Source organism: Myotis lucifugus, unplaced genomic scaffold (assembly GCF_000147115.1).
Source record: "Myotis lucifugus unplaced genomic scaffold, Myoluc2.0 scaffold_153, whole genome shotgun sequence".
In the NCBI taxonomy this organism is placed as follows: Eukaryota; Metazoa; Chordata; class Mammalia; order Chiroptera; family Vespertilionidae; genus Myotis; species Myotis lucifugus.
In genome coordinates, this window is record NW_005871201.1 from 2,224,499 (window position 1) to 2,244,654 (window position 20,156).

General features: G+C 39.7%; 1 protein-coding gene across 1 annotated transcript in view; it reads right to left on the reverse strand.

The window, feature by feature from the left end:
- The window catches only part of SEMA5A (semaphorin 5A), a 384,818-nt gene that overhangs the window by 161,244 nt on the left and 203,418 nt on the right, over positions 1-20,156 (reverse strand). The window contains exon 5 of the mRNA XM_006095388.3: positions 18,850-18,895. Within this exon, the coding sequence (XP_006095450.1) occupies positions 18,850-18,895 (46 nt within the window). The remainder of the gene's footprint in view (positions 1-18,849; positions 18,896-20,156) is intronic.

Below are 20,156 nucleotides of genomic sequence, written 5' to 3' on the forward strand. Positions count from 1 at the left end.
ACAGGGAGAAGGCCCTGTGACTAACACATCTACAGGCCAGGGGAGGCCAAGGATTGCTGGCCAACACCCCAGGCTGGGAACGGCAGGAAAGGGTCTACCCCAAGAGCCTGTGGTGAGAGCAGGGCCCTGCCCTCTCCTCGATTTCAGATTTCTGACCTCCAGACCTGTGAGACAACACATTCCTGTTGTTTTTAACCACTCATGGTCACAGTAGTCCTAAGAAACTAACTCAAGTGGTTAGAATAAAAGCAGCACAATTCAATCTTATTAAACTTCTTGAACAATTCTTTCTTAAATAAAAATATATAAATAATAAATATTTACATAGTTTAATTTCCTTGCATTGTACTGATTCTATTTTTCCAAGGATATTAAACATAAGGTCTTTTCTCTATCTGGCACAGAATTCTGAACAAGGAGTTTAAAGGAAAATATCTGTGAAGACAGTTCTGGTCCAAGACTGACAGAGGCTGGCATTTTTGTAGCTTTAAATACCCAGAGTGACATCTTTAGTAAAGAAGGATGGTGACATTCAAGCACATTAAAGGGCCCTTTTGCTGTATGATTTTCCAATCATTATCATAATATTTTAGTATTGAACTTGCAGCCTTCATTTCGGCTCTGCACACTGTTGAATGCAGGTCACTAGCCGAAGTATATTCTTCCCTTGTGCAGGTGTTAGGAGCCTGGGCTCTCTCCAGGGAGTCATTTGGACAGACTTGATAAAGCAAGCCCAGTCAACAGGCCATTTAAAGCACAGGGGGAGCTAGATGTGCTGCACCCTCAATGTTAATGAAACACCGATGGTGAGCACAACTGCTCAGAAGAAGGGGTCAGCCATAATAATACATGCAAATCTCAGAAGCTTGCTGCAGAATGGAGCCTTGGAGAGCCTCTGCCCATTTGCCCTAATCCTGGTGAGATGGAGGCAAGTAAACTAAACCATGGGCAGGAGAAACAACCTGCCATGGATGGGGACAATTAAAATAATACCCACTGAGTTGATCTGGGGGAGAGTAGACACAGGTGTTAGGATCTGAGCAGAAGAAATGGCAAGGGGAAACACAGATGGAGGCTTGAATTCAGATGGAGATCAGGCAAACACTCAAAAGTAGAAAAGTGGGAATGCCTAATTAATGCCCATCTTGTCCTGGGGACTTTCTCAGAGCTGAGCTGGCATTTTCATCAGCTTCTTATATGGGTTGGGCGCCTATTTAGATGTGGGGAGGGAGAGCAATGAGGGGGGAGGCTAGGCAGGAGAGCCCACCAGCGGCCCAAGTCAACCTCGGCAGGGTGGAGCTCAGGGCCAACTCTGAGCATCCCTTTAGGCAGAGCCTTGGGCAGAGTTTTGTCATTTCTAAACACTTGCCATTTGAACAAGTTTGGGGGGAGGAGGCCATAATGTGTAGCACCTTTCTCTGTCCTCCTAACTGAAACTACAAAAAGCCAAAGAATATTTAGAAGAAAAACTTGGCAATATTACTGTGAAATGCACAGACAGGAGCAACACTTCCCATTTGCTCTTTCCCTCATGGGACTGGACATGGATGTCCGCTGCAGCTGAAATACAACAGGATCCCTCTAGGGCAAGCATGTCAAACTTAAAGGCTAACACAAGCCAAATAAATGAGGCATGCAGCCTGAGGGCCATGAGTTTGACATGCTTGCTCTAGGGGCCCAAAGAAGAACCAGAAGTTCCCAATACTGTCACCTTAAGGCACTATTACAGTACTGAGTCAATATCCAAATATGACCAGAAAGAAACTGAAATCCCACCCCCTTCTCCCTCCAATGGCATTGCCAGGGTCCAGGACTATGGAGCTCCTGGTGGGGTAGCAGGCCAGCCAGCAGTGATCCCCTGTGTGGTCCCTCAGGGAGTCATGTTTCAGGTTATCACTGGGACTGGCATTAGGACAAAAAAGGTCTATCAACCTCCTCCTCCATCGAAGGTATGGGCACTCCAGAAAAGGGGCAAGTGAGTGGATTCCAGCTCCTTCCTTGTACCACAGTCCATTGAAAATCCACTCGGTCCACCTCAGGAATGAGAAAGGCAGAATTTACATTCCTCTCTGTGCCCTCTCCTTCCCTGTTCTCTTATCTCTCCATCTTTCTGTCAGAAAGCATGTATCGCCATCATAGTGTGACATAGAGACAGAGTCCTGATTCCCAACTGGGGGAGGTTGGTGCACCCCAATGGACATTTGGCAAGATCTGGACATGTTTTTGATGTCTCAACTGAAGGTCGAGGTGCTACTGGCATCTAGTGAGTTGAGGTCAGAGCTACTGCCTCTGTCCTACATCCCACAAAGCCAGCACAGCTACCAGAACAAAGAATGATCTGACCTGGCTGCCACTAGTGCTGAGGTTAAGGATCCCTGAGACAGAGAAAAAGCGAAGTAGTCATTTAAAAAAGCATGCAGCCGTCACACCAAGAAAAGCCTCATGGTACTATGAATAGGTAGGACCTACTCAAAGTGAAAATGCATAAACTCAGGAAAGTTTTCTTCTGTAGAGAACCTTGAACACTACCCGCACTGTGTTGAACAGTGGCCTGCCAAAACATGTATCTCCTCAGAAGTGAACATGACCTTATTTGGAGAAAAGATCTTTTCAAATTCAACTGAGAATCTCAAGGTGAGAACATCCTAGGTTATCTAGTCGGCCCTAAATCCACCGACAAGCGTCCTTAGAAAGGCAAGGGAGGTTTGAGACCCTCTGAGGCACAGGGGAGGCCAGAGGCAGGGATTGGAGTTAGGCACTGAACCACCGCACAATTTCCCAGAGACACCAGGAGCTGGAGAACGAGGAAAGGTCCTTCCCTAGAGCCGCTGGCTTAGCTGACATCTCAGTTCAGACACTGGAATCCAGAATGTGAGAGAATAAAATTCTGTTGTTTTAAGCCACTAAATTTGTGGTTGTTAGAGCAGCCCTGGGAAACCACATATTACCCAAAGGATAATATGTTCAGACTTAACTTTTGTCCTTTGTAATGGAAAGGACTGCCTGGTTTAAATGCGACTTCCAAATGAGCGTTTTGAGATCTGTATTTATAAGCCAAGTATGCTTCTTATGATCTAAACGACTCCCTCAAGCAATGGTAACATTTATTTTAAATGGAAGAAAAACACACTTGGTACATGCATCAGACTCAGCACTCCGAAGACAAAGCCTTCTTCTCAAAGGGTAGACAAACTTTAGGCAGCAAAATCCCTAAGTATCAGGAGTCTCAAAGTGAGTGTACACTGGCATTCAGATGTGTTTTGAAAAGATTTAAATGTGAGCAGCAGACAGAAGTACAATCATTTTAACCAAGCCCTTAGGACTGTCTTTGTGACAAGCGATAAAAACTCAACTCCAACTAGTTTAAGCCAAAAAGAAAAGTTTTAAAATATTTAGTAACTGGAAAAAAACATGAGGAAAAAGGCAGATTCAAGCACAGACTAGCCCAGGGATGAAAAGTATGCTATAAAAAGTCAAGAGTGTTGATTCTAACTATTATATAGCAAGAAGCTTTAAAACCAGATTTTAAAATTTGGGCCTTTTTTCTTCTTCTTCATGAATCTATTTAAATTGATTAGCTTTTGCTAAATAAAGCCTCTGTAGGGTCTTATTCTTGAGCAGATATCACATGGACCAAGATGGCTACAAGTAGCCTACAATTCACTTCCTCCTTTGGGTTCAAAATTGAAAAGAAAAAAGAGATGAGCCCTGTTTCTCTCAGTGCATATTTCAAAGTCCTTAAAAGCTACTAAAGTGAAACCCTTGGATGAGATACTCTAATTAGGCTTCCTGGGTCACTGGCCTGCCTGCAAAATACAAGAAATAGATGACATGTGTATTAGTTTCCTGAAGCTGCTGTAATAAAACTGCCATAAATTTGATGACTTAAATCAAGAGAATCGTATTCTCTCACAGTTCTGGAAGACAGCAGTCAGAAATCAACATCATTGGAACAAAATCAAGGTGTCAGCAAAGACACACTCCCTACCGAGGCTCCAACGGAGATTCTTCCTTACTTCTTCCACTTGCTGGTGGCTGCTGCATTCCTTGGCTTGTGGATGCATCACCCCAATCTTCAAGGTGAGTTTCCCTGATCCATTTTCACATGATTTTCTCCTCTGTCAAGTGTCAAAGCTCCCTCGGACTCCATCTTATGATGACATTTGTTATTGCATTTGGGGCCCACCCATATCATCAAAGATAACCTCCCATCTCAAGAGTCTTAATTTCACCATAGTGTCGCCATACAAGGTGACATTCATAGGTTCCAGGAAGTTAGGACACAGGTATCATTTGGGGGGTGGGGGTTGCTAATTTCAACCTACTACACCATGTCACTGGCATTTCTTCCAGAATCATGGAGAAATTAAGTCCTGGTAGTCCTAGAAAGAGAGTAAACAAGCAAGACAGTAACGAAGCCCCTTACAGGCTAAAGGAGAGCTGTTGATTCTCTAGGTACAATGAAGTCAGTTCACATTAGAAACGTCACATAAGCCAAACTGAATCTCATACCTCATGGTGGAACTCAGAAACTGATTGTGAGAAAAGAGAGTGTTTTATTTCATGCTCATTTTCATGGTCATGTCCACTCGTGCTCAGGAACCTGGCTCACCCACGGCTGTTTCTCAGAGCAGATCCGCCATGACTGTCGAGGTGGATCCCAGATCAGCACCACATCCAGACAAAGCCAATGCTTTAGAAATTCAGACAGAAACTGATGCTCTAAATTTGAGAAGTCTGAAGTTCAAATGCTAGCCTAGCAGGGAACAGGGTCAATGGTGAAAAAGAAGATATGTATCCATTCTTTCAGCATTTCTTCCCTAACTCCTACTAGTGAGTTAGAAAGAGAGGGACCCCCTCTAAACTTTAATTATTATACAGCAAGAATTTTTGAAACTGGCTTCTAAAATTTGGTCCTTTTCATCCTTCATAAATCTACTTAAATTGATTAGCTTTGCTGATACTAAAAATAATACAGACAATTTAGCAAATTATAATAAAGTATAAAAAGGAAAATCTATACCACCCATCACATGGAGATGACCACTGACAAATTTACTTACTTCAAACACTGGATTTAACTTAATTATAAAAAGAAAGAGATATTGAGGTCAAGTTGAAGGACTACTTGAAATTCATATTTCTTCATCAGACATATAAAACCTTAAAAGTTCCTAAAAGTTACCACTAAATTTTTTTTAAAAAGTATTGAACATAAGGTCATTAATGTTGTTGTTTAATTTTTAACTACATGTTTCTTTATAAAACAAGGTTACATTTCCAGGTAGTAAAACTTAGATCAGCTATTCAAGAAGAATCAGAAGAAACAAACAGAAAATAATCCTTGACAATTACAAAGTTTATTAAATCTTTTACATAATATTTTGAAAAGGAACAAATGTTAAAATCTAAACTTGCTATTAATATGACTCTCAGAAGGGAGAAGATGAGAATTAATCCAGCAAAATATCCCATTCATAAGAGACAAATCACTTGTTAGAGAGAACCATAAACATAATTTTATCATGAACTATAATAAAATTATACACATTAAAGGCTGTGGTCCTTATGCTCCACCCAAATTTGATGCTTTTGTTTTCTTGTACTTAAAATTATCCCAAGTTTGTTTTATATTTGGAGCACCATTTTATGATTATTACTTATCTTTGTTTTCACATAGAATTTCTACTTCTGTTTTTGATAATATTAATCTTTATATAATTAACCACTTTCTAGTTGTTAGCCTTGTGAATTGAAAAAAAATCTACTTCCTTCTTAAAAGCATTATTATTTAAAACTCCTAATTTCTTTTTGCATAATCTTTGATGAACCATATATATATGGCTTCATATTTTTACTTCCATGAATTGTTTGTTTGTTTTTTCTTTTCCATAGCATCCTTCACATCTTTGTAAATACAATATCGCCTTTATATTGTTTTCTAAATTATACATGCCTTAATTTATAAAGAAATCTATAGGACTTAATACAGAAGGCTAGAGTAAGCCCTCTATGTATGGCTATATTTTGTTTGTTCAAAGTAAGAACTTTCAACTCTTTGACTGGTCAGTTTTGACATTTATCTCTGAATGTCTAAACCAGTGGTTCTCAACCTTCTGCCCCTCTAAATACAGTTCCTCATGTTGTGACCCACCCATAAAATTATTTTCGTTGCTAGTTCATAACTGTAATGTTGCTACTGTTATGAATCGTAATGTAAATATCTGATATGCAGGATGGTCTTAGGCGACCCCTGTGAAAGGGTCATTAGACCACCAAAGGGGTCGCAACCCACAGGTTGAGAACCACTGGGACTCTAAACAATATGGGGGTGGCTGGGAGGAGTAAAAGCAGGAACTGAGCTAAGTCCAGGCTGAGGTACAGTCTGGAGTTTAATATACTCCTGTTCCATCTTTGTTTCTAGGACATGTCTTCCAGGACTTCAATCAGGAACCTGGTGGGTATTTTGCTCCCTCAGTCCTCTGTACTAGCTTAGCTCTTTAGCTGCATGACCCTCACATCATCAGTTTGGAAAACATCTTCAGGGAGAAGACTGCCCACATGTTTGAAGCCCATTTAATCTTTAATTTGTGACTAGACCTTTGTATGACTGCCAAATAGCTGCTTGTTTGAGCAGCAGCCATCACTGGAGGCTCAGCCTCTAACTAAATCCAAAGCAGTTTCATCTTCTCTCCCATTTCATTTGTTCCTGTGGGCTTATGACATTTAAAATTTTCCTTCTGTCCTCAAAATGTGTCAGGAAGTGTGTGTGTTCAATCTTCCATTTTTTACAGAAAACCTACAGTATATCCTGAAATTTCATTGAATATTTAAAATTTATTTAATGTCATACTATACTCCTTAAATTATTCCCCTTTCTTCTGAAGTAATTAATTTTGGTTGTTATCTGGCTGTTAACACCATGTTATGGATTGTATGTTTCTCCTGTTCTTCTATATTCCCAAATGTTCAAATAAAGGATGTTGTCTATCCTTAAAAAAAAAAGTGTTCAAATTAGGGTATATATAAGATTCCATTTCTAGTATTCATGTTTATTGCCATTTAAATGCTATGGTTTTGATATTTGTAGAATCTGTATATGAATTCTCTTCACCCTCTTAAACCAGAAACTAATGGCTATACTTTAAGACTACTTTTGATTTCATTGTTTTTTTATTTAAATGATTTAAAATTTTACAGCAAAAGACTTTGTGTGGTCTTTGGAATGCAATTATTAACACAATTTCATACCTAGTTACACTTATTTTCTTATTAAATAGACTACTTCTAATAGTAAACATCTGAGTGGGCAACTTGCCTGTGTACTTTCCAGAGAACATGAAAAAAATAATTGAGTATCCCCAAAATTTAAAAATGAAGACTTCAAGAATTTAACTGTTCAGTCAACCCATATAAAATCATAGCAGATATCACATCTTATTGTTTTCAAGAGGCTAGCTCCAAGAACAGAACTAATGTAAACAAATTAAAGACTGTGACATAATGAAGAAAGAATAATATATAAACTCTAGGTTAGCTACAAGAGAATAGCAAAAGGAGAGTTTGAGGGGCATATATTAAACAAGGAAAGACCCATCACAATGGTACCACAGTTACTCTATCCAACTCCATCACAGTTACTGAATAAATTCAGGATGACAAATGGCTTATATGTTAAATAATCCTATTTAATAAAAGCCCAGAGACCGAACGGTGGAACGACCGAACAACCGGTCGACCAGTCACTATGACACTTGTTGACCACCAGGAGGCAGATGCTCAATGTAGGAGCTGTCCCTGTTGGTCAGTGTGCTCCCACAGCAGGCTGATCCCCACAGGCCACGCCCCCCACCAGTGCACGAATCCCGTGCACCGGGCCTCTAGTCATCAAATAAAGAGTTTCAGTTAATTCATTCAAGAGAATGGGAGGCCAATGTGACTCACATTTTTCATCTGTATTTCTCCCTAATGTGACTCACATTTTTCATCTGTATTTCTCCCTTGCCATTCATTTTCACTTGGTCCCTAGGTAATTGGGAGACTTAAGCTATATTTGAAACAAAGGACTTTCCTGGTACATTGGTTTATCTATCTGTGTCAGCATTTTGAATGAGGCACACAAATAAAGAAAATGAAAACAGGGCAGAGAATTCTAAGCATGCCCATCATTCAACAGTTATGTCAGGTTCTGGGGCCACTTCTGAAATAGAAGGAGAAATGCATTTGAGATAAATGAAATGGACCCCTCCATTTATCTAGCAGCCTGTGATTGTCAGACAGTGTTTGCTATTGTCTTACAGAAATTTCCTGATCTGGTATCATGAAACCAAATGATACACATGACTGAGAAAAATACTCATGCATCTTCAATTTAGTTTTTGAGGCTACAAGTGAAGCATAAATTCAGATATGGATATGTAGAATTATTAAAAACTAAGTCATGTACAACACAACAGAATGCACTCAATAATAAAGCATGTATTACTTTTATTTCCAAACACAAAAAAAATATTTCACTTCTTCAGTTCTTGGGTTAGTCAGGATCTAGGACATCAGGACAAGCCTACGTAAAATTCTAGTCATGCACATTATAAGAGTGCTCTCGTGCCCTCCCCAACTCTCCTTGCAGAATGATGCACCTCCCTCCGGTTGCTGTCATTGCTGGTTGATACTGGCTCAACCTTGTGCCCTTCTCTGGAGAATTGCTCTTGGCTGGTCAAGAGATTATGCCACCATATCCTCCAAATTTGAAAATCTTTAGCTAAAGACTGAGGACAAGGAATACTTGGGTATAAATCATCCCCCTTGCCTCAAAGGGAATCAAATGAGATTCTAGTCACACTCCAGAGTACCCTTGGCATTAGGCGGGTGCTGGACTCCAGTTGAGAGCAAACCCTTGCTTCCATCCTTTCTCTGCTGTACCCACCACTCCACACTCACTGAGAATGTGCTCTCAACAAAACACAAACAGAGGAATCCCCATTTCAGACTTACAGGAAACTTGACCTAAAACCCAGATATAAATTACGTTATGAATTAACAATTCTATTCACCAAGAGTCAGTGATCAACCATCGGTCATGTGGTGGTCAATACAGATGAGTATAATAAAGTAGCATATTGGGTAGAGATTAGAGGCTCTCCTCTCAAGCCCAACATACCCAGGTCCAAAGCCTAGCTCTTCGACATATTGGCTCAGGGATCTTGGATAAATCAACTCCTCTTCTATAAAATATTGAAAATAATACCTACCCCTTAGTGCTGCTGAGAAAACAAAAATGAGATGATGCATGAGAATAGCTGAATACAGAGTAAGGGCACAGCAAATGCTGTCTGCTATTACTATTGTTGAGTCATCATTATTTTATGACAAATTAGGTCATTAAAGTTACATCAAATAAGCATAAAGCCAAGTTTCCAATTATAGAGTAAGTTTCCTTTAAAGAAGAAGAAATCCAGGAGCATTTAAGCAATGACAGAAGAAAGAGTAAGTGGAAGAATGGTGCACATTAAGATTTTAATGCTGAAAGGAACCTCAGGGATAATTCCTGATTCTCCTCTCCAAAACGCACCATGGAGAAAATTGAGGTCCAAAGAGGTTAAGTGGTTTGTTCAAAGTATCCCCACTTTGTTATTTACAGAAATGTTAGAAGCATAAATAAATCTTTTTGTGTTTAGTAGGAAATTAGAATGGCTGGGATGGCTGGGTGTGGGAAACCTGCTGAGAAAACAGGGAACAGCTAAGTGCATCCCTAAGAAGTAGTCTTGTTTTCCCCAGTGCTGTCTAGGACAAAATGCTCATGCTTGCCATTATCTAAATGGCAGAGTTTTATGCCTCTTCCTGGGTATACAGATGAACTACACTTCCCAGCCCCGTTTCCCTTGGTTAAGGCCATGTGACTCAGTTATGGCCACTGGAATTTGGGCAGAAGGGAGGCGTGCCACTTCCTGGCATGGCCCATATAGATCTCCTTGGCATGATCCTCCACGCTTTCCTCCATGCTGCCCATAGAAGTGTAGGCTGAAGATGGTGAACTGTAAAGAAGACCATCCTGGGCCCTTGGATGGCAGCAGGGAAAACAGACCGACCCTGTGCACGGGATTGTCACACAAATGAGGAATAAGGTTTCTGCATGTATGTTTAGCCACTGACAGTGTAATGCTCTGTTAACAGCAGTTAACACAATTTGACAAATACTCTCTGAAATTAATAAAACCTTAGTCTATATAAAATGTACCTGAGTAACTTTAAATCCTCCAGGAAGCTATGAGAAAAAGAAGGGGAATGTGATTGAACAAATGGGTAGATAAAACAGCTCTTGACAGGGAATTTTCACCAAATGTAAGAGACAAGAATCTGGGGACGAATCATTACACTATCTTAGTTCCCAACCTATGGGTTACAGTCTAGTAGAGGTCCATGAAATTATTGCACAAGAAGTCAAAATGAGCACATCGACACAACACTGTCTAAAAATGCAAAAACAAAGAATAATACTGCATTATATTGAGTTAACTCGTCCATTCAGGAAACACTCATTGAAAACTTACAGTGTACTAGGTACCATAACAAGTGACAAACTTTTCCTTAAAGGGTCAAACAGTAGATATTTTAGGCTGTGTGGGTCAGACAGACTCTGTTACAACTGGTCAGCCCCACTAATGTAGCAGCCACAGACAACATAGTAAGGAATGGATATGTCTATGTTCCAATAAACGTTATTAACTATGATCGCCAGTGGGTGATATGCAAAGAAAAGAGTGGCTGTATTCCAGTAAAAATTTAACTGAGATGCAGGCTTTCATTTGCAGACCCCTAAAAGGTTTTAATAAAAATTATCTCTAAGATTCCTTCTACTTCTATAACACTATAATTTTAAGAATATGTTTAATAAAGAAAGAAATTAAATAAAATTTAGAATCATGATTTTTGAGGACTACAGGGGAGACAAGTCTCCTCTTGTTCAATATGAATATAAAGCTTGATTTTAAAAATGAATTAACGTGATTATCTCATTTGAATAGTTATTCTAAATTATTAATTAATACATCATTCTTGAAACTATACAGATGAATTGCAACAGAGGGGAGTTATTTCATATTGTTCTGACCTATTAGAGAGAGTATTGATATTATAAATTGATTCAATTTATTTGAAATTCAATTTCATATTAATAAAAGGAATCAATTTAAACTCAAGGCTCCCAGTGGCTTCTTTAGAAATGGCCACTAAGGATTCATACATGTGTTTGGTTAAATATACGAAGAAATCTAAAGAGGAAAATTCCTTAAGCCCCAAACAAATCTTATACATTTAGTCAAGTAACAGTAACACCACCAACTGGAAGAGTGGCTTCTTCAAAACACGTGGAAGCTGAGGTTGCAATCGCCTTACCCGGGGTGCTTGAACCTTGACACCACTTGTATTCAGAGCCAGGACATTCCTAGTTGAATATGGAGGGGCTTCCCTGGGCATGACAGGGTTTTTGGCAGTGTCCTCCATCCCCAGTTTTCTATCCACCAAATGCCAGTGGTAGCCTCCCCTACCTGAGGTGACAACCAGATGTTTCCAGTGGGTTAAATAGCTCCTATTGAGCAACACTGGTTTAGAAATTGAAACTCAATTTCCCAAGCCCAAATATACAGGAAACAAAGTTAACACCTATGTCAACTTTCCAGAGACTTCTCTACTGATATTGACCAGGTAGAGATTTAACAGTTTTCAATTTAGAAGCCATAGAGAGGCAGGTGGCAAATGGAAACACAGATTTCAATTTTTCTGCTTACTCCTGCAGTTGTAAGTGAGAAACAGGCTGTGAATTTCTTTTCTCTCAGTAACAAAACAATATAGAAATGGATTTTGAGCTATTTCCCTGAAGAACGTTAGGAGGAGAGGGAGGTTAAATGAGCTGCAGCCCCTCTGTATTCTCAGGAGGCTGTTCAAGGAGCGTGTACGTGGGGCCAGCCAGGGTACAATCCCAGATGGGCAAATGGGAATCAGTCTGGAGACCAGCTGCATTTTTATATTTTTCAAAAAGCTTTGTTCTTGCAAAATAACGACTGTGATCAAGGCAAGAAGAAAAGTGATACTGAAGAGTTGAATCTGTTATTATGACAAGGAGAGACACATAACAGTAAACCACCACGTCTTCTATCAGGATGCCTGAAAATGATTGGTTTCCAAGATGCGATGGCTCCATTTCAGCACGTGGTGAGTTGCGAGGGAATTTCCCTCATAAATGATATCACATTAATATTTGATTCCCTCCTAGTGGTTGATGAAAACCAGGTTTTATTTATTGAAATTAAAAGTGACTTTTAGTCTTTCACTTTAATACCTTAGGCTGTTGATAAAACAAAAAGCATAGTACATATTCCAAATACAGCCATTGTTACCTCGTGGTTTATTTATTTGTGGATATTTCTGTGGTGAAACCAAGAGATCTAACTCAGAAAGATACTGTTAACTCAGGGTAGTAGAGTAATCGTGTCCTAACCCAATCCTTGCTCAAATCTTTACTGCTTCAGAAACTCCACTGTTGATATCTCACCCTACAAGGGAGGCAAATGCAACAAGACTACTTTTTCTTTCTTCTTTATATTCTTTTATTTATTTTTCCAGCACCATTTATTCCCGATACCCTGTCCCAAGACTTCCGACTTGGGTTCTGTGGACTCCAGTTCCAGACTGTTGACAACATCAGGTTTGCAGCGAGCTTTCCCATTCTGCAGCTACCTCACAAAAGCCCGTTTTTCTCATCAGTGGATTTCAGCATGGTTCCCCAGGCTGAGCCACAGGCATGACCAATTTGGAAAGACAATGTGCTCTGACTCCTACTATCATACCAGCAGCTCACTTCCCATCCTCCCCTCACCACTCTGGCAGAAATGAGAGCTGAAACCCCCTCTTCTGCTCTCACTAAACAACAGATTTGGGGATCACCAAATAGTCATGTGGAGACCACCTTGACCTGAGGAAGTGGAGAGAGAAAAGAAGCACTAAGGGGTATTCCACGTGCTCCTGCTGTGCCCCAGCCCGCGCTGGCTCTCTACATAAAGCAGCACGCTGAGCTTGGGACACGGACAGCGAGGAGGGGCTCTAGAATTCTGTGAAAATCACTGCATTCAGTTTTGAAAAAAGAAACTCTTCAACATCTGCTTTCCCGGCACTAACCCTAAAACAATGTCAAGATGGGAGAAGACATTAAGGAAGAGGGAAAGTGTAGAACAGTATTGAGCAGACAGGGATGTAAAAAAGAAGTGAATCAGAGTCAGAACTGCCTAGTCAGGGGTGGGCAAACTTTTTGACTCGAGGGCCATAATGGGTTCTTAAACTAGACCGGAGGGCCAGAACAAAAGCATGGATGGAGTGTTTGTGTGAACTAATATAAATTCAAAGTAAACATCATTATATAAAAGGGTACGGTCTTTTTTTTTTTTAGTTTTATTCATTTCAAACGGGCCGGATCCGGCCCGCGGGCCGTAGTTTGCCCACGGCTGGCCTAGATTGTTCTAGAACTGCCCTGTGGGGTGAGAATGTGCACAGCTGTGCTTTAGGGTGCCTATTTCAGCATGTATTTCTCATTGCTCTAGTATCTGGGCTGAACAACTTCTTTCTCTTCATTTTAGGGACAAAAATATGTAATTTACCCACATTCCGCTAATGGTAAGTTAAAAAAGATAAAGAAAGAGTGAACATGTTGCTAAATATCAAGGGATGAAAACTTTCACAGACATTTGTCTTGAGTCTACCACCTAACCTAACCTAATGGCCTGCTCTAATCTAATACTGAGGAGACAGAGAAACACAATGCCCCTCACAGCACACATTGTGAACATCAATGAGAGGCAGTAGGTTCGAGTCAGAAGTAAGGGCTCAGACCCTATAAAAGGCATCCAAAAGCCATCAGCCCAAAGGGACTCGGGATGGATTACTAAGAGGAGAACGGGTAATGTGAGACTCGGGATGGGCCATCTTTTTCTAGATTGAGAAGAGGGTAGGGTGAACATGTTTCCAGGAGAGAGGACAGCAAGAGCAAATTCTTAAAGCTGGGAAATAACCTGCAGTTTGGGAAGTTATAAGCAGCACAGAGACAAGGTGAAACTGTCCAACAGTGGTGCAGGTGACAGGGACAGGCAAGAACACTGCAATGCTGGGCAGAGAAGGACAAGATCAAACAAAGCTTGTCTGGGGTATCACTGATTCTCAGTTCTGATGCTCTCTGATTTTTCCCATTGCTTGTTCTCCCTGGACTCAGTTTCCTCATTTTCCCATGTTTAAAGAAAAAGTTCTATTTTTGGAGAGAGAGGGAAGGATAAAATTATTAGCCTGAGATATCCAAATCAATCCAGATGCTCCCAGGCAGAAAATAACATTTTTAAAACACAACCAAAGGCATCCAAGTCATAAATGCATCTGTTACTCATGATCTAGAATTCCACTGTACAACTGGGTCGCACTTAACCACACTGAGCTTTCAAATGCTGGCTAGTTCAAATAGGAATGTGCTCTGAGAGTAATACACACCAGAGTTCGAAGACTTAATACAAAAAGAAAAAGGGAATATAATATCTCAATTTCTTCTAATGTTATGAGTGCATGTTGAAATGATGGTTTTGATATAATGACTTCAGTAAAATATATTATTAAAAATAATTTCCCCTGCATACTTGTACATTCAATGTGACCACCACCAGATAATCTTAAATTAGCAATGAGACTCACATGATGTTCCTACTGGACAGAGCTCTTTCTAACACCAGTTCAGTCCTTTCTTCATCGGTGTGCCTACTCTTTCTTGTCAGCCTTGAAAACAGTCATGTAAACTAAACTAAAATATTCATAGAAATCAACAAGACAACTTTATTGGAGACATGTAAGAAAAAACCAGTCTGATGGGAGGAACTGCCAGCTTTATCTCTCTCCACAGTGAACAGACAGGAGGCTACCAAGAAGCATATACAACCAAAAATGTGAAAGGAGAGTTGTGCGGTTTGCACCAATATTATTAGGACTGAGTGATGTCTGACACCTGTTATTAGGGCTGGGTTATCAAGGCAACCGTTCAGAAAGCCCCTGTCCTCTTGCTTGGCTCTATGTCATAGACTCTCATCTCTGACTGGGTGATAATGCTGATGGATTTTCCATACTTCAAGAACAGTTTAGTTCCATCAGCAACCCAGACCTGACTCCCACCACAGGCAGTCATGACAATGGGAAGCAAGAATGGAAAAAGCAGTTTCCCTTTCTCCACAATTACATCATATACGGGCTAATGGCAAGTGCATCTCCCAATTTTTTGCATCTATTTTGAAATAACATCAAGAAAAACTGCAAGAAAAGGGCAATAGACTCCCATAAACTACTCACCCAGACTTTTAGATTTCACCTATTAACTTTTCTTATTTTCATTCATAGTTTACATTCAATGTTATTTTGAATCAATACCCCTATTAACTTTTAATCACATTTGCTTTATCATTCTTTCTGCCAATTGTGTATTATATATAATATTACATACACACATTATAATTATTAAAATCATTACAGAAAAAGTTGCAGAAATAATACTTTTTACCCTCTACTTATCTTAGTAGGTCTTTTCAAAGAATAAGCACATTCTCCTATATAATAACCACATTACAGGCATCAAAATCAATAAATCAATAATAATACATTTCTACTATCCTATCTAAAGACCTTAACATTTTGGCAGTTGTCCCAGTAGTATTCTTTATAGCACAAATATTCTTTTTTTTAATTTTGTTTTATTGCTTAAGGTATTATAAAAAGTATTACATATGTCTCCTTTTTCTTTTTCCCCTTGACCTTCCCCCGGCCTCCCCTACCCCCCAGTGTCTTGTGTCCATTGGTTATGCTTATATGCATGCATACAAGTCCTTCGGTTGATCTCTTAACCCCCCACCCCTGCCCCAACCCTCCCCGGCCTTCCCGCTGTAGTTTGACAGTCTATTCAATGGTGTTCTGCCTCGATCTATTTTTGTTCATCAGTTTATAAATGGTCTTTATTATCATAAATGAGTGAGATCATGTGGTATTTTTCTTTCATTGACTGGCTTATTTCATTTAGCATAATGCTCTCCAGTTCCATCCATGCTGATGCAAATGGTAAGAATTCCTTCTTTTTTACAGCAGCATAGTATTCCATTGTGTAGATGTACCACAATTTTGGATATATGCATCCCTATGTTCATAGCAGCACAATTTAGCATAGCTAAGATTTGGAAACAGCCTAAGTGCCCATCAGCAGATGAATGGATTACAAATATTCTTTTTTTCTGTTACAAGATGCAATTTGGATCAAGTGTTTCATTTGATTATCAGGTCAATTTTTTCTCTTTTTTGATAGAATAAGTCTTCTTCTTTTCAAGCCTTTCATGACTTGGTGATTTTTGAAAAGTGGAAGCAAGCATTTTGTAGAATGCCCCCCTCATTTTTGGTTTGTGTAATGGTTCCTCATAGTGAAACTGGTTAAAAATTTTGGCTGTAATATTATGGAAATCTTGCTGTGTCCTTCTCAGTGCACTGAATAAGGAGGTTTATACCAGCTCTTTGTCCCATAATAGTGAAGGTACCTTCAACTAAGTGGTTAAAGTGAGATTGACCAGGTTTTTTACTATCAAGTCAGAATTTTTCCTTTTATAATGAATAAGTATTTTATAGGTGAATACTTTGAGAATATCTAGATATCTTGGTCATCATCAAACTCTTACCCATAAACTTCAGCATTCATTTTGGCAGTTTACAGTAAGGAAGAGAAGCCCCTTCTGCCTCAATTGGTAATTCGTTCACTTATTTTTTATATTAGTTATTATTCATGGATTCTTAATTTATTCTGATACCATCATTATTAATTTCAGCAATCAACTTGCCCCAGAGCTCCTCCATGAATCCTGTTTAAGCTGGTCCCTAGCTCCCTTTGACATGCCCTCCTCATTCTCTGAATGCATCCTTAATTTCTGGAGCAATAATATCTTCCAGGCTTAACTGAGACTTTCATTACCTGGGCCCTAGAATCAGCTACTTTGATAAAAAAAATCTTGTTTTATTTCAGCAGAGAATGAGATTAGGAAATCGAGTCCTGTGTATTCAGTGTGTTCATTGCTTCTTTCTAGGCCCTCTAAACCAAGAGAGCTAGGAAATTAGGGAATCCATGAATATACTTGTACACACACATATCTGCACATCCTACTTTTTAAAAAATATATTTTTATTTATTTCAGAGAGGAAGGGAGAGGGACAGAGAGATAGAAAGATCAATGATGAGAGAATCATTGATCGTCTGCCTCCTGCACACCCCATACTAGGGATCAAGCCCACAAACCAAGCACATGTCCTGCCCGGGAATTGAACCTTGACTTCCAGGTTCATAGGTTGATGCTCAATCACTGAGCCACACTGGCCAGGCTGCACATCCTACTTAAACATACAATATGCCAGATAATATACTATACCATGAGAATCACAATGAGCATAATATACAGTTCCTATCTACTGAAAAGCCTACATTTTTTTTACAAAAGATTATTTAAAAATCAGAACTTTAAAACAGTATTTTGGTTAAACTGCTGACCATTCTGAGTCATTATTAATACGTTATACTTTTACCAACCAATGCACTCTTTTAAAGACTTTAGTTATATACAAAATTGCAGTGGAAAGACAATTCATTGCCCAGTGCAATGAAACAATTAGGATAATAATGTATTGTTTATTATTGTTCCATTTAAAAAACATAAGCAATTAACATTTGTTCAAAAAGCACTATGCCTTATCTCTTGTGCATGCTTTACTTAATTTAACCTTGGCAGTGACAGTATGGGGGAGTGAGTGTTTTGTGGCCATTTCACAGATGAGGAAACCCACCAGTGCTGGGAGTCATGGAGCTGCTAGACCAACAAGTCTACCACCTTCAAAGCCCTTGCGTTTTATCAATATCAGCTTTGCTTGTGGGACTGGCTTATTTCAGCACTGGTAATGAAAGTTTCCTGCGTGTCCATTAATACCAGCATCACAAAGAAAAGAAAATGATATAAACTTCTTTCCAATAACTTCATAGAATTCCAGCACATGAGAGTTGCATTAAAACTGGTTGAGGAACCATTTCCAAATTACACAGCCCCAGGATTCTGGCATGTCCATGCCCTAGAACCTTGTTGAAGGAGACATCTGTGCCCTAACCCTCTCCCCTCCAAGGAGACCCTGGTCATCAGACATGTCTAAAAACCAGGAGAAGAACTGGGCCTTGGTGGTTCAGCTCCAACAATAAAATAAATACTCCATTCAGACATAAGAGTAACATGCTCCTTCTTTAAACCCTGAACACAGATGTAGGTAAATTGTAATTTTGTGTAGCATCACTTATTCTAATGCTTTGCTATAGGTAGTTTTCCACACATATGTTCATAGTTATTTCATTATAAAGAGGAAACAATGATTTTTTTAAGAGGGTTGATTTTTATGAGAATGTGATGGCTAAAAACATCAAACTAAATAATCAATGATTATTCCAACTGGGGAAGAACAGGACACCCCCAGACACTGAGGAAGTGTCCTTTAAATTATCTATCATTTGAAGAAGAGAAAGTCAGATGGTGCCCTTGAAAGGAAGAGGAACTCACAGTGGGAGGAAGGGGCCAACTGTGAATCAAAGCAGGTGGTGACTCATATCAAGCAGGGCAGTCAAGAGCCCTGTGGCCTGACCTTCGGATGCAATGCATCCCTGCACGGCCCTGATGAATACCTTTACACACATCTGTCTTCGCACCCTCGGACAGTGAGCCAATTGGGATGGAAAAGGAAAGCCTGAGGAAAATAAATTGCACCTACCTGGATCAGAGACAAATCGTCAAGCTGTAACCTGAAGAGGTAGTTTCTGCAAAAGATAAAAAGAGAGTTTCATTTTTAATAAGTCCAAAAAAAAATAACAGTTCATAAAAATCTTAAGAGCAAAGAAATAAAGAATAAACCACCTTCATGAATTTTGGTTTTCAAAGCATCCTCCTGCTAAGAATGCGTGTAGCACAGTTTTCCTTGGACCTCAGAGTTTAAAATGGAATTCAGTAATGTGACAAACACACATTTAAGATAGGTGAGGAAGTTAAGGTACAAGGTGTGTGTGTGTGTGTAGGAGACTCAGCTAAGTCTACATTACTATTGGCTCTCTTGATCTATGTGAAATGGACAAAAGGACATGGGCCTTGGATTCTGAAACTGAAGATGATAGAAAACCATTCTTCATGAGTCTTCATTCTTATAGGTCGCCTACATTCACTGGGTTTTATCCTGAAAATGTGTCCAGGTTTTGAATTCAGCAATGCTCTGAGTATTAGAGTGCTCTGTCTTGTTAGATGTAGTTAGTGGATCATAAGTTTAGAAGCAGAAACTTTATCCAGCATCAAGGGCTTGAAAGAGTCAGCCCTATCTTTCCAAGTGTGAAACAGGAAATCAGAGAGAAGGAAACTATCAGCTTTCAACTGTGAATGGGGAGAACAGTGAAATAAATATGCAATCAAGGCCAGCAGAGCATGAGACGGGGGGTTGGCTGGGGGCTGTATGTTTGGGTCACATTAGCTTTGCATTAGGCTTTGGACCCTAGTGCTGTGGCTTTTAGAAAGAACGGATGGCCCTCCCTGTGAGATGTCTCAGCCTCTAACTTAAATCATGAAGAAACTGCATGCAGATGAGAAGCTGGAGTGCAGGAGCAGCACTCCGGGGATGAATGGAGGAGAAAGTCAGCCCAGGTGCAGACAATAAAGCCAGGAGAAATTGGCATATAGTAATGGAAAGCAGGCCCCAAGAATGCAGGATGGTGGGGAGGAGGTTAAGTTATAATGGTTTGGTCCAAGGTTATAGATATATAAAAAAATAACCCAATTTTCCAACACCAGTAAGAAAGAATTGTAGATTACTTTAACTCTATGGAGAGGTAGGTAGATGTCAGAAGCAGACATGCTGTCCCAGTAGAAATAAGAAGTGACAGTCGAGTTAGGCCAAAGGCAAAACCTACAGGACCAAACGACGGGCTTATGGTGTGGCTAGAGATGGGGAGGACAACGCAGTAGGGAAGCTGACATCCAATAGCATGAATGCACATACTGCTTGAGGAAGAAACAGGACTAAGATCCCTTTCAGGC